At 42.9% G+C, this 13,811-nt stretch overlaps 5 protein-coding genes across 5 annotated transcripts in view; 1 reads left to right on the top strand and 4 right to left on the bottom strand.

The window, feature by feature from the left end:
• LOC310943323 (claudin-4-like) overlaps nt 1-7,609 on the top strand; it is a gene marked incomplete at its 3' end in the record, with an annotated part of 222,219 nt that extends 214,610 nt beyond the window's left edge. Inside the window, exon 2 of the mRNA XM_083908867.1 lies at nt 6,958-7,609. Within this exon, the coding sequence (XP_083764993.1) occupies nt 6,977-7,609 (633 nt within the window). The 5' untranslated portion in view covers nt 6,958-6,976. The remainder of the gene's footprint in view (nt 1-6,957) is intronic.
• Nucleotides 1,050-2,997, bottom strand: LOC310943256 (claudin-4-like). Its single transcript, XM_083908786.1, has one exon. It carries the CDS (start codon nt 1,728-1,730, stop codon nt 1,098-1,100), a length of 633 nt encoding a protein of 210 aa, XP_083764912.1. The 5' UTR covers nt 1,731-2,997; the 3' UTR covers nt 1,050-1,097.
• LOC310943275 (claudin-like protein ZF-A89) lies at nt 3,595-4,155 on the bottom strand (the record flags this gene model as incomplete). The annotated part of the gene is made up of 1 exon (XM_083908809.1): nt 3,595-4,155. The coding sequence occupies one exon, from the start codon at nt 4,153-4,155 to the stop codon at nt 3,595-3,597; it is 561 nt and encodes a 186-aa protein (XP_083764935.1).
• On the bottom strand, nt 5,230-5,862 carry LOC310943267 (claudin-like protein ZF-A89; the record flags this gene model as incomplete). The annotated part of the gene is made up of 1 exon (XM_083908798.1): nt 5,230-5,862. One exon carries the CDS (start codon nt 5,860-5,862, stop codon nt 5,230-5,232), a length of 633 nt encoding a protein of 210 aa, XP_083764924.1.
• Nucleotides 7,610-8,920: 1,311 nt separating the features above from the next.
• On the bottom strand, nt 8,921-11,632 carry LOC310944708 (uncharacterized protein; the record flags this gene model as incomplete). Its single annotated transcript, XM_083910516.1, has 2 exons — nt 8,921-9,583; nt 10,994-11,632. 2 exons carry the CDS (start codon nt 11,630-11,632, stop codon nt 8,921-8,923), a joined length of 1,302 nt encoding a protein of 433 aa, XP_083766642.1.
• Between the last annotated feature and the right edge of the window lie 2,179 nt (nt 11,633-13,811).

A 13,811-nucleotide genomic window follows, 5' to 3' on the forward strand; every position in this document is an offset into this window, starting at 1 on the left:
GGTCAGCGTTAAACACCACTTGAAAGATGCAAACTGTTTGGTCGCACAATGAAGGCGAGAAAAGTGGAACACTTTCTCCTGGGAATAAACCACTTTCATTCTGGCAGTATCTACAGTGCAGAAAAACCTGTTTCAAAAAATGCAAATCCCCCCCCCAGCACTCACACAAACATACTGTGTACTGTACACACAGAGACACACACAACCTTAATCAGCCACAAAATAATCTTTAATGGCTATGATCCTGTAGCACACTGGGGTAGTTTGTGTGTAGTATTAGTAGTAGTTGTCGTGGTAATATTGTAAACACAATTTATTTAAGGTTAGAAATATGTGTTTTATGTTCTCACTTTAAGTTCCTTATCACACACACAACTATACAGCAATGTACACATATATAAGGACAATATCGTTGTTTACTTATTTTAATAATCATTTATTTTCTGTGTATACATAACCCTTAATATATGGGTTTCCATATGTCACAAACTACTTTGTCAAATACGGACACCTGCTCTGTTTTTTTGTTACCATTCTTGTGTGAGAGAGAGTGACAGTTGTTTGAAATACAGCTTTAACACAGTTTCTTTAGCAGGGACAGACACAGTGACACAAAGCCTGTTTGTAAAGATTCTTCTGGCGCACTCGAAAAACCACATTGTTGGCACGTCGCTTCACTAAAAGTGTTTCTCTCTTAGAAGCGGAAGAAAGGCGGTAACAACATGGGGGGTAAAAAAAAATAAATAAAGAGACTCTTAAAGATGAACTTGACATGAATTTTAATGGCATACAATAATACAAATAATTACAGAAAACAAACAAACTCAATTCAGATTCTACTCAAACAGAAAATGTGAATCAGTCAATGTTCAGGTGTTTGAAAAGAAGCCAAAAGACACATAACAGTTACAGTAACATGAAACAATGACAACACACGTGAGTGATAAACGAGTGAACATCAACAAAAATAGAAGTCAGTGTCCATAACCCTGCATTTTACAACATGTACGACTTAAATTATGTTCCTTTTGAATGCTTTTTGACAAAGTATTTTTTTTGTCTCCTCTCTCCCTCTCTCTCTCTGACTGTCCACCATTTCAAACATAGGCCTTGCTGCTGTCACCAGAGCGAGTCTTGGCGTATTTCACATCATAGTCATTCTCATCTCTGGGGGGACAGGAGCTGCAGAGGAGGCCCCCACCCAGGAACAGCACGCCTGCCGACCCCCAGCCGATGTAGAGCGAGGCCCCCAGCTCCCTCCTCTGAGCGTTGGTCATCATGGGGTTGTAGAAATCCCGGATGATGGTGCTGGCGGTCCAGCAGACGGGGATTAGCACCATGAGACCCGCGATGATGAAGATAATCCCAGCGGCGATGGCCACTTTGCACTTTTGCCTTTCATCGCTCACAAAGTTGGTGCACTTGCCTCCGACTATGGAAAGGAGGACCCCGAAGACTCCAACGATGATGGCGATGACGACGAGTGCTCTGGCGGCCTGCAGGTCCCGAGGTAAGGCCAGGAGAGAGTCGTAGACCTTGCACTGCATCTGACCTGTACTCTGCGTCACACAGTTCATCCACAAACCCTCCCAGATCACCTGAGACGTGACAATGTTGGCACCGATGAAGGCGGTGACTTTCCAGGTGGGGAGAGCACAGACGATGATGCTGCCCAGGAAGCCGATGAAGGCCAGGGCTATACCTAGAATCTGTCTCCCAGCAGAGACCATGCTGATGCTCTGTGGATTTTCCGTGCAGGTACAAGACAATGTGTTGCTGAGAGACAGTGGAGCTTACAAGTGAGAGAGACAAGAAGTAGGTGGTGGTTTTTATTGGCCTCTCAGGGAGGAAGCCGAGAGTGGCTCATTCTCATGTAGAGGAGGGGTTTTCTGACTGAAACTGGTTCGTGAAGTAATCTCACCGGACCAGAATTCACATCACTGGAGAGTGTTTCAGAGATGCTCTGAGACAAACGTCAGGCCTGAGTGGCTGTGCGTCACCATGTTTTGCGGCCGCACAGACAGGAAGGCTGGTATCGCTTAGTCTAACCACATACAACATCAGTTGGGGAGCGCACATATATGAAGATTGAGACGTTTGCTCCAGCTGACCAACTGATGGAAACACTGAGACTGGAGGCCAGAGAGAGAGAGAGAGCTGCACCAAGCAAAGAATATTATGCTCATACCATTTATTCAAAAAATCTGTTAGGAACTTTATTTACATGCTGGATAAATTGTTAAATTAAAATGAATACATTTATTAACGAGAGTGTTACAAAACAACAGAAACAAAAGAGGAAAGTTATATGAAGTAAACATTTAACTTAAAAAAATTAAGCTTTAATGTGGGGCACACACACGAAAGTGTTTATTTTTTTCCATTAGATTGAAAAATAGATACAGCGTTAGGTTTTGCAAATGAGTTCATTCTTTACATACATCTTCAGAACATTATATATCCTCTTCATATATACACTCCCGGTCAAAAGTTTGGGGTCACCTATACAATTCTTTTGTTTTCCATTAGAAGTCACACTTTTATTCATCAAAAGAGCTGCAAAAGGAATAGAAAATATAGTCAAGACATAGACAAAATTTGAAATAAGTCCAAATAATAATTTTGCCTTTCAAATTTTGCTTTCGTCAAAGAACGAGCAAACTGTTTTCAGCTGTGCTAACATCATTGCACAAGGGTTATTCAAGGGTTTTCTAATCATCCAATAGCCTTCTAATGCCATTAGCAAACACAACGTACCATTAGAACACTGGAAATGGGCCTCTATACACCTATGTACATATTCCACTAAAAACCAGACGTGCTAATAGAATAGTCGTTTACCACATTAACAATGTAAAGAGTGTATTTCTGATTCATTTAATGTTATATTCATTGAAAAAAGTGCTTTTCCTTCAAAAATAAAGACATTTCTAAGTGAGCCGAAACTTTTGACCGGTAGTATATTCAGAATGTCTCTGTGTGCTTCGCTGCTTCTTCCTTCCCTTTTAATTTTAATGCAGGGTCAGAAAATATATAAATATTGACGCATTCTGACCAGTGATGCACTGCTGCATATTTTGCAGTTTGCTGTATATTTTAATGTGTGCAGTACAGTAACACAACAGCAGACTGAAACCAAAGCAACAAATGTTAAAATTCAAAATAAAATATCCATTGAAGTTTATTATATTTGTAGGTTTCTATTCAAATACCATGTATTAGTATTACAGCTACTCTAGGTTTCTCAGGCTTTTATACAAATTATTAAAAAAATTTAAGTTGTCAAATACAAAACATACTTGCAGTTAAAAGTAAAAATACAAAATGATTCAGAGATACAAAACTCTGAACTTTGTCCGTTAGCATGGGAAAATATACCAGTGTATTTATGCGTTCATGTGTCATACCAACACCTAAGGAGACATTTCTTATTGGATACACTTTTCACAATTCATCCTTCATGTTTAGTGTTCTATACATTTATATCTTAGACGATCACTAGTGCAACTTCAGTCTAAAACAGTCAATCACAGTGAACACATCACTGCACTCATTCATCATCTGGATGGTGGCACTGTGTACATCTTCTCTGCCTCAGCACCTGAAGTAGGTGCTGCACAGTATCCCTCCTCCAATTACAAGCAGAGCTCCAGATGCCCAGCCCACATATATGGAAGCTCCAAGCTCTCCCCTCCTCTCATTAGTGGGCAGTGGGTTGTAGAAACCTGTGATGATGCTGTGAGCCGACCAGCTGACGGGAATGATGCACAGCAGTCCCGCTACAATGAAAACAGCACCTCCAGATACACCAATGTTGGATTTGGCCCTGAAGTCGTAATTGAAGAAGTTGGTGCAGCGGGCCCCGACGACGGTGAGCCCGATGGCCACCACACTGACGGCGATTGAGACGCAGATCAACGCCCTGGAGGCCTGCAGCTCCTGTGGTAAAGCCAGGAGGGAGTCGTAGGCCTTACACTGCAAATGTCCTGTACTCTGGATCACACAGTTCATCCACAAACCTTCCCAGAAGACCTGAGCGGTGACGATGTTTGCACCAACGAAGGCAGTCACCTTCCACATGGGCAGAGCACAGATGAGGATGGTGCCAAGAAAGCCAACGACTGCCAAAAACACAGCAACAAGCTGAGTCTGCATGTTGTAAAAGGACACATTCAAGGCATCAATCTAAAAAAAGTTGACCAAAATGTCAAAGACGCCAACAAAATCCACAGTTCAAAAACAGTTTGTCAAGAACACCTTCCCTCGGCTGTAAAGAAAGAGTGCTCGTTGTTTTTGCTGTTCTGCGCTGCAGGTGTGAGAAGGAAGAGAAACAAGGGAGGGGACTCTGCAGATCAGGTTTCTTGTTTGTCCTGATTGCTGCTCGCCATGAACGAGTAGGAGAAAATGTTTTTGTGGCTCCAAACAAAAGGCTTGCATAACTATTTCTTTAGACTGAAAGCACACATTTTATAACATGTCCTCAACAGTTAAGTTCATGTTTCTTTTAAATTATGTCAACCGAGAGAATAAAAGTTCATACAAGTTGAAAAATACATTTGACAGGTGACTCAGGCCTCAGATATACTGTGGATATAAAGCCAGGGCTAACAACTAGTTAGCTTAGCATAATATTTGCAAAGCAAATGGCTAAACCTGGTGCTCAGCAAAGAGCCATTTATTAGCATTTTAAAATTAAATGGCATCTATACATTCTGTGCCAACTGTTTCACCAAATCACTGTAACATTAATTTACTCTGGCCAAATAAGGACCTTGAGAAGTGCTAAAGTCTTTCTAAAGTACCAGAATTTAAAACAGATTTGAAAGCCAATGGGTTTCCTAAAATGGCATCGTTTACACATTTTGGCTAACTTTGAGGCAACATTAAAGTTTGGGCACAGTCCTTTCCGGAACTGCTTTGTCCAGATTGACCATAAAGTAAGCCAACGCAAAAAACATCTAACTTTAGCTGCTAGCAGAATTAGCTGCATGAACAGGGATCTCCCAAAGACATTATGTTGGCAGAGCCATTGAAGTGTTCAAGAGTTAACATTTAAAGCCATTAAATAAACTTCTCACAACAATACACAGGCATAAGATTGATAAGGAAGTTTTATTAAAAATTAAATAAAATGACACATCAAAACATTTAACACTGTAAAACCATGACTTCAGAGTTCAGTCTCTTCTGCTGCAGTTCAACACAGGTGTGCAGACTTTTGGGTTACTTTCAAACGTAGGCTCCTCCACTGGCTGTTGAACGAGGGGCAGAATATTTCACCGAGTACCTGCTGTCCTTTGGCTGCTGGCACTGGCAGCAGAGAAGAGCACCGCCGATGATCAGGAGCCCTGCCGAGCCCCAGCCGATGAACAGCGACGCTCCCAGCTCCCTCCTCTGAGCGTCGTTCATGATGGGGTTGTAGAAGTTCCTGATGACCTCATGGGCCGACCAAGACACAGGGATCAAGCACAGGATGCCACCAACGATGAAGAACACTCCAGCAGCAATGGCTACCCTGTTCTTGGCGTCGCCGTCTTCAATGCAGTTGGTGCACTTTCCCCCAGCGAGGGCGAGCAGGACTCCCATCAACACGACCAGGATGGAGATGATGACGAGGGCTCGAGCGGCCTGCAGGTCTCGAGGCAGAGCCAGCATGGAGTCGTAGACTTTGCACTGCATCTGGCCGGTGCTCTGCTTCACACAGTTCATCCACAGGCCCTCCCAGAAGATCTGTGCGGTCACAATGTTGTTCCCAATGAAGGCAGATACCTTCCACATGGGCAGGGCACAGATGATGATGTCTCCCAGAAAGCCAACGCATGCCAGGAAGGTGCCAAGGATCTGGAGACCAGCAGACGCCATGATTTCTCAAGGTAAGCAGCAACACAAGCACACACAGAGAGACTGACAAATGCAACAATGAGATACACACACTGGCCTCACACCTGCAGCTTTTATACACTGGAACCTTGCTTTGTCCTGATTGGCTGTTCAAAATTATCCTAATCAGAAACACCTGTGGATCATTCATTTGCTGCCACAGTCAACCACACTGTGGTAGAAGTTGTAATAAGGTTGAAACACTGATTTTATGAGGCACTTTTGAGGAGATTGTTGCCACACAAATAAATATTTGCTTCAGACTTTAATCATTACACACATTAACTGCAACTCGTGTTCTTTTAAATTTGACATCATTTAAGTAACTTATTTTTGTCCTTGGCAAAACTAAAATAGTGTGTCAAACAGATAAAATGTGTATAACACGGAGCATTTTCTCAGCTACATTTTTGTCAGTAGCTGTGCAGGTCCACCCGTGCATGTCAGCTACTGAGAACAGGTGTTTTTTTTGTGTGTTTTGCTGTTTTACTTCTGTTCTGACGTGTTGTTGTGTTCACGAGTCACATATTCACACAAAAACATAGGTTTGAAAACCAAGACATGACCACACTTGGAAGAATATAGATCATTTAGAGAGTAATTGTTAAATTATAATAATGATAGATAGCTAGATAGATAGATAGATAGATAGATAGATAGATAGATAGATAGATAGATAGATAGACAGACGTCACTACTCATAACATTGATTTATCATTATGTTGGGTGTCTAAAGACTTTGAAGTTAATGTTTTCCAGTATATTCTTCCTTCTCTGTTGAGTTGGATTTTGATGTTTTGACTTCTCACAACTTTTGACTGAACCGCACCATGAAAGCCTCTGGTGTCTTGGCAGAGCTGGGGTAGAGAGGGAGAGAGAGAGAGAGAGACGGGGCCTCTTTGTTGAATAGAAACACCTCTGAACTCAAAAGCAGCAGCATGATAGATGTTTTCACTGTATCTGAGCGGTGGAGCCAAAGCCCACCCAGACGAGGGGGGCTCCTCGGGAGCATATGTGGGTCATATAAACCTTCCCCACAGTGGGAGAGTTTATAGTCAGCAGAGAACCAAGACACAGGATTCAAATCATCATTGCAATGGCATCGTTGGGGCTGCAGATTCTCGGCGTGGGGCTGGCGGTGCTTGGTTGGATAGGTAACATATTGATCTGCATGCTGCCCCTGTGGAAGGTGTCTGCCTTCATCGGGAACAACATTGTTGTTGCTCAAACCATTTGGGAAGGACTGTGGATGACCTGCGTGGTGCAGAGCACGGGTCAGATGCAGTGCAAGGTCTACGACTCCTTGCTGGCGCTCCCTCCTGACCTCCAGGCTGCACGAGCCATGGTCGTCATCGCCATCTTGTTCTCTCTGTTTGGCGTGCTGCTCTCAGTGGTCGGAGGTAAATGCACCACCTGCATCGGAGACAAATCAGCAAAAGCCAGAGTGGCCATCTCCGCAGGTGTCTTCTTCCTCCTGAGTGGGGCCCTGTGTCTGGTGACTGTGTCGCTGCCCGCTAACACCGTCATCAAGGACTTCTACAACCCGTTGGTCCCCGATGCGCAGAGGAGAGAGCTGGGTGCGTGTCTGTACGTGGGCTGGGGAGCATCAGGACTGTTGCTGATTGGTGGTGCTCTTCTCTGCTGTCAGTGCCCGTCAAGCGGAGACCGCTACACTGGAGCAAAGTACTCCCCGCCTAAATCATCAACACCTGGGAAAGAATTTGTCTGAATGGACGGAAACTTTTGGAAAAGCATCTGAATCACTGAAATTTGTGATTAACTTTGTTTAACTAACACACTGTTGCCTTTTTGTGTCTGGAGACCATCAGATATTTCACCATTTGTATTATTTTAACAGTAATTCACACTTTCTGTTTTTTTATTGTCTTTTTTAGTACAGTGTATTCATTATGTACATTTATTTTTTTTTCCTTTTTTCTTTATTCGTGCAATAAACATTATTTTTGTCAGTAATGTTTTTAATTGGCTTGATTTGGTGAAAAATATAAAAGTGTGGTTCAAAGTTGACCCCCTGAAAGAGGATATTTCAAAATGTACTACTGGCAATGATAGTTATAGAAAACATACTGTTTGATAAAATTATATTTAAAAAAGATTTTATTAAAGAATAAACCATGTATAGGGCTTAGCTATAGATAAAGATAAAGTAAATTATAAAAAAATTCAATTGACAATGGACTAAAAATTGATTAAAGTCAGCTCCACTTGGATCAACATGTTGCTTGCACCAGAAAAAAGTAATGTTTTATATATATATTATGTTTGATTATTTCCCGCTTTTCCCAAAATATGGGAGAAAAAAAAAACTACAGTGATTTATTGTTTTCTTTTCAAACTGATTTCAACCTACAAAATGTCTGTAAACAAAAAGAAACCCATTAAAGAGGTTCAGGATATTTCACTCTGACAGGACTTGGCAGATGTGCGCTCACTGGGCAAAGTGTAAATATCCATTCTTTGCAGATTTAAGAGCGTTCCTTAGCAACATGGACCTTAGCATGCACAGGGCGCCATTGTCTCTGGTAGTGACGTCTATTTGACTCACGGCACAAACTGTAAATTACGCTTTTAATTCAAGGGCAGTCGATTACAACATGGCACACTGCTCAACCAGATGCATTAAATTCCCAGGAGATTACTCCCCAAAATTCCTGGATGCCTTATCACGAGTGATTATTATTCAGAGCTTCGGTTTCAGTTCAGTTTTGTGCACAGTAAATGTGAGAAAGACGTCTGGGAAGAGTATGAACAGACACTTTATTTAAAAGGACATGTTGACATGCATTACAGATTTATTGTATCAGTTCTTCTGCTTCAGTCTGAATTATAAAATGAACGGTTTTCAATCATTACAGAATTCAGTTTTCTAAATTATTTACAGCTACTCAAAATATTCAGATGTACAAACCGATAAACAGTGAAATGTAGTTTTTAATTCAGTTTTGTGGTCATTAAGGACTCAGAAGTTGCTGATCAATTAGGAAATGAATCAAACTCTTGGCACACGTGATATGGCCACTCACACATAGTCCCTGTTCGAAGACACGGTTCTCGCAGGGACAAACTTGGCCGGCACGTAGGGTCGCTCGTCTTTTGGCGGGCAGTTGTTGCACAGCATTCCCCCTCCCAGCAGCAGCAGCCCGGCGGCGCCCCAGCCGAGGTAGAGTGCAGCCCCGAGCTCTCTCCTCTGAGCAGCGATCACCATGGGGTTGTAGAAATCCCTGATGACTGCGTGGGCTGACCACGACACAGGGATCAGGATCAGCAACGCAGTGATTATGAAAATCACACCAGACACGATGCACGCTTTGGCTTTGGCCCCTTCGTCCTCCATGCAGTTTGTACACTTTCCTCCGACCACAGCCATGAGGATGCCGAGCACCCCGACTATCACGGCGATGACCACCATGGCCCTGGCAGCCTGCAGGTCCTGCGGCAAGGCCAGCATGGAGTCATAGACCTTGCACTGCATCTGGCCCGTGCTCTGCACCACACAGTTCATCCATAGGCCTTCCCAGATCACCTGCGCGGTGACGATGTTGGCCCCGACGAACGCAGTGACTCTCCACATGGGCAGAGCGCAGGTGAGGATGGTGCCCAGCCAGCCGATGAAGGCCAGCAGCACACCCAACATCTGGAGGCCTTGAGAAGCCATGGTTGTGCCCGCAGAGCCACAACGTAACTTTTTACCCAGGAAAGAAATCAAGGAAGCAAAACGACAAGAAAAAAGTCCCGATTCTCAGACTCTGATGGTGTAAAAACAAGGCAAGATTTAAGGCTTGTGAAGTCTCGTTAACTCCTCTCCTGCAGCTTCTCGGGGAGAATGTTTGCTCTGCGCCGATACTCGAGGTGCAACTGTGAAAAGATATCTGCCTGCTGTTGAGGTTCACACTTTTAGGGTGGAGATTTCGAGCTCCCAGACAAAGGGGGAATTCTGATATCTGATATCCGCAACCTCTATTTTTCTCTGTGTTCATTGTTCTCACCACATACGAGCTTTGTTACCTCAAGGAAGGCACTGAGACTGGGAACAATGGCTCCAGCTCCCACCTGTGCTCTCATGCAAACACTCAAATAAAGACTCACAAGTCCTGAGCAAACAAAAACTCTACACTTAAGGGTTAAGGATCAGTGGATTCAGCTCATGCTGATCGGGAATTTGAATATTCTCGAGCAATGTTTTTCATTTTGATTTAACAGCTAATTGACCTTTGAAAGGGACCTTTTCCTTTCCATGGTTCAACTAAGACCTTACAAAACACACATGGACTCTATTCACTTAAGATTAAATCAACAAAAAACTGAAGAGAGCTACATAACTTTATCTATTAAGTCCAACCTCAGAGTTAAAGATTACATAATAAAGGCGTGTGTCTATTTTCTGGCATTTCGTTGTTTATCGCTCACTTCAGAATGGAAATAAATGAGTCAACATCAGGTGTAAATACCTTTGCCTGTAGGCTCACAGTTTGAACAAAGAGCAGCCATGTCGCCTCTTTTGTCTGCCACACCTAGACCTGATCTACGAGAAAGTCAGACTAAGATGCTTCTCATTTTGCCTGGGTGGGTGTGGAGCCATGTTTAATGCCAGTATTGGAGTGGACATTTACAGATCACTAAGACTAAATAGAATAGAATAAACCATAATTTAATATCCAATTAATGAGTAGAAGCATTTCAAGCTCCCTAAATGAAATACAGTGAATGCAGCTGCTATTTGACAATAAAAACCAAGCATGAGAGATGTTCAGATTTGTAAACAAATATTTAATTTACATTTTAACCAACACATTGTAAAATGCATACAAATGGTCCATAAAAACAACCCACATAAAAATGGAAAAACACAGTGAAGGTTTTCTGAATAAGACAAGGTTTATAGAACTTTTTTTTTTTTTTACCAAATAACATAAGACTTAATAATCATATACACGTACAAATAACTGCTTTAACAAATGAACTTCTTCTTTGGGTGTGGTTCCTTCCTTGATATTCATTTCTTTTGAGGAGAAACATCCTGAATGAACACTCACAGCCCAGCAGCACCAGTGCATTTGTCCCAATAAAAGTGGAAAAGCCATAATGATCAGACATAGTCTTTCCCGGACGTCGGTGCTGAGGCCTCAGATCTGGCTGCTTTGTATCTCGCCGTGTACGAATCGTCGTCCTTTTTCGGGCAGTTGAAGCAGAGCATCCCGCCTCCGATCAGCATCAACGCGGCCGCCCCCCATCCGATGTAGAGCGCGGCGCCCAGCTCCCTTTTCTGCGCGTTGACCATGAGCGGGTTGTAGAAGTCTCGGATGATGGTGTGGGCCGTCCAGCACACTGGGATGAGGCAGAGAATCCCAGCGATGATGAACATGACGCCGGCAGCAACGCCCACCTTGGCCTTGGACGCCGGATCCTCCACACAGTTGGTGCACTGCCCCCCAGCTACGGAAAGAAGGATAGCCAGGATTCCCACCACGATGGAGATGATGGTCAAGGCCCTGGCAGCCTGGAGGTCAGCGCTGAGGGCCAGCATGGAGTCGTAGACCTTACACTGCATCTGACCTGTGCTCTGCACCACACAGTTCATCCAAATCCCTTCCCAGGAGGTCTGCGAGGTCACAATGTTGCTGCCAATGAAGGCGGTGACCTTCCACATGGGAAGGGCGCACACGACGATGGCCCCGATCCAGCCGATGATCCCCAGAGCTGTGCCCAGGATTTGAAACCCAGCAGACACCATTGTGTTTCCTTCAAATGAAACTTCTCTCTCTCTCTCTCTTTTCTCTCTCTCTCTCTCTCTCTGTGTTTCAGCTGAGACTGGAAAGGTGTTTCCGTTCCGCTGTTGTTCCTCCCTGGCAGTGACGTAAGCCTGTAGGCTGCTCTGTGATGGAGTGAGGTCCTCCTGTTTGTCAGGTGTGTTTTCGCTAATGGGAGAGGATTCAAAAGAACAGGCACATATGGTGGTGGAGGAGGGGCCCTGGAGGAGGAAAGAGCTCACCGTCATCAGTGCCTGTTCTTCTGGTCCACCCCCCCACACACACACAACAATAACCTGTTTCCACTGACCAACCTGCAACCACCCTGTTATTTAAAAAAAAAAAAAATCACATGAAACTGCTCTGCATGTCGCACATGTTTCAGCACACATACATGTAAAAATGTTTTGATTATAACTTATTGTTTCTTCATTTACCCTCCCCCTCATCTCCAGTTTCACCTGAATCATTGAGAGGGCGGAGTCAAGTCCTGGGTGAGTTTTAAATATTACCTCCAACAGAAAATGTCTCACTGGCCAAATATTGTCTATAGTGTTGAGTTGTGCTGCTGCATGTGTGACACCTTCAACGTTGAGTAGATGAGTCAAAAATAATCCAATTTAATGCCATAACTGAGATGGGGCAAGTTAATATCTACACGAGAGAAATATAAATAACAGACAGCTGTACTGCATGACAGGAGATTTAGTTGTAAAGTGTGCGTTTCAGCAACAAAAGCACATATTATTTAATTAAATGTCATGTTTTTTGCTGTGTCAAAAAACGTTAAACATTACAAAACAACAAAATTAAATGTTCTTTTTTTATTACTCTGGTTTCTCCCAGAGGTATAGTATTTGTTGTTGTAAATCATAAGAGAAACCCAGGGCTGTTTCATTGCGGTTGGTGAAGTAGGTCATTGGCGGCCAGGGCCCCCCACGCTGAGAGCGGGCCACGTGATGTGGTGATACATTTTGTGACATATTTTAAACTGTTTTTTTCTCAGAATCAATGCTGTTTTAATTTTCTTTCTTTCTTTTTACATGTGGCCCAAAATAAGTCAGAATTCTGAGCTTATTATTTCCTCAGGTCATACGACGACACAAAACAATTAACCAAGAGACCTATTTGCATGGATAAAATAAAATGCACTGCATAAAAGTGTGTAAAAGTGTAAAAAAAGTATAAAAGTGTACAAATATAAATGGCAAAATATATCAAAAGTCATTTTTTTTCCATGGCTTGGTTGATGAGTAAAGTCATAAAATAGCGAAAGGATTCATCTGTCACTCACTGTTCAGTGTAAATGAATCATTTCATTTCACTAACACGTGTTACATCAGAGCGAGGGCTTGCACTTTGCCTGTCTTCCTTCTTCACTGCGACTGTGTGAAGAGGTCACTGTGTGTCGCTGTGAAAATCTGATCCAGGTTAGAATTTTAGACCAGGAACCAGGTCAGAGGTCAGAGTCTACAGAAGAGTTTTAGGGCCACATGCAGGAATTTTGAGATTAAAGGTACCATATGTAAGAATGTGGCCCAAAACGGTTACTACATTCAAATTCAAAATACCGAGGTCTTTCAGGTTTCGTTTTCTGACGTAACTGGCAACCCATGTTTGCTCGGCAGCTGAGACTCTACTGCCTGCAATGATTGGTAGATGGCTGTAGGTGGCACCACATGCCAAAACAGGATTTCAAAACATTAACATGATTTGCAGTCTGCAAAATATATTTTTTAATGCATATTTTGGCTGTACTGTTGTTGTTGGTGAGTTCAGTTTGTTATATGAACATAATCTTTAATCTCAGAATTCATGCTGTTTTTTTGTTTTTTTTCTACATGTGGCCCTAATACTCTTCCATGCTTCAGAAAGCTGCAGAGGTCTGCAGAATAAAGTCAGCTATCGTGCAAAAAGCACTTACGGGGGCATTATAATGTCAAGTTTTTCCTGTGGCGGTGCAAAAACTAACTAGATATGAATATTTAAATCTTTGTATCGGGATCAAAATGAAAGAATGGAGACATCATGAGAGATGAAGGCTCGGTTGAGCTTTTGAGAGCAGCTCTGTTGTGGTGTTCGCTCTGTGTGTGTGTGTTCTGTGAATCAGACTGAAGGCCGATTGTGTGATGATAAAAGAGGGAGTTTTGTTCGTGGAAGATC

The sequence above is a fragment of the Microchirus variegatus genome, assembly GCF_963457635.1.
Source record: "Microchirus variegatus genome assembly, chromosome: 2".
In the NCBI taxonomy this organism is placed as follows: domain Eukaryota; kingdom Metazoa; phylum Chordata; class Actinopteri; order Pleuronectiformes; family Soleidae; genus Microchirus; species Microchirus variegatus.

Bases quoted from the DNA above. Each gene is read 5' to 3' on its own strand.
- LOC310943256 (XM_083908786.1), bottom strand. From the start codon at position 1,730: ATGGTCTCTGCTGGGAGACAGATTCTAGGTATAGCCCTGGCCTTCATC.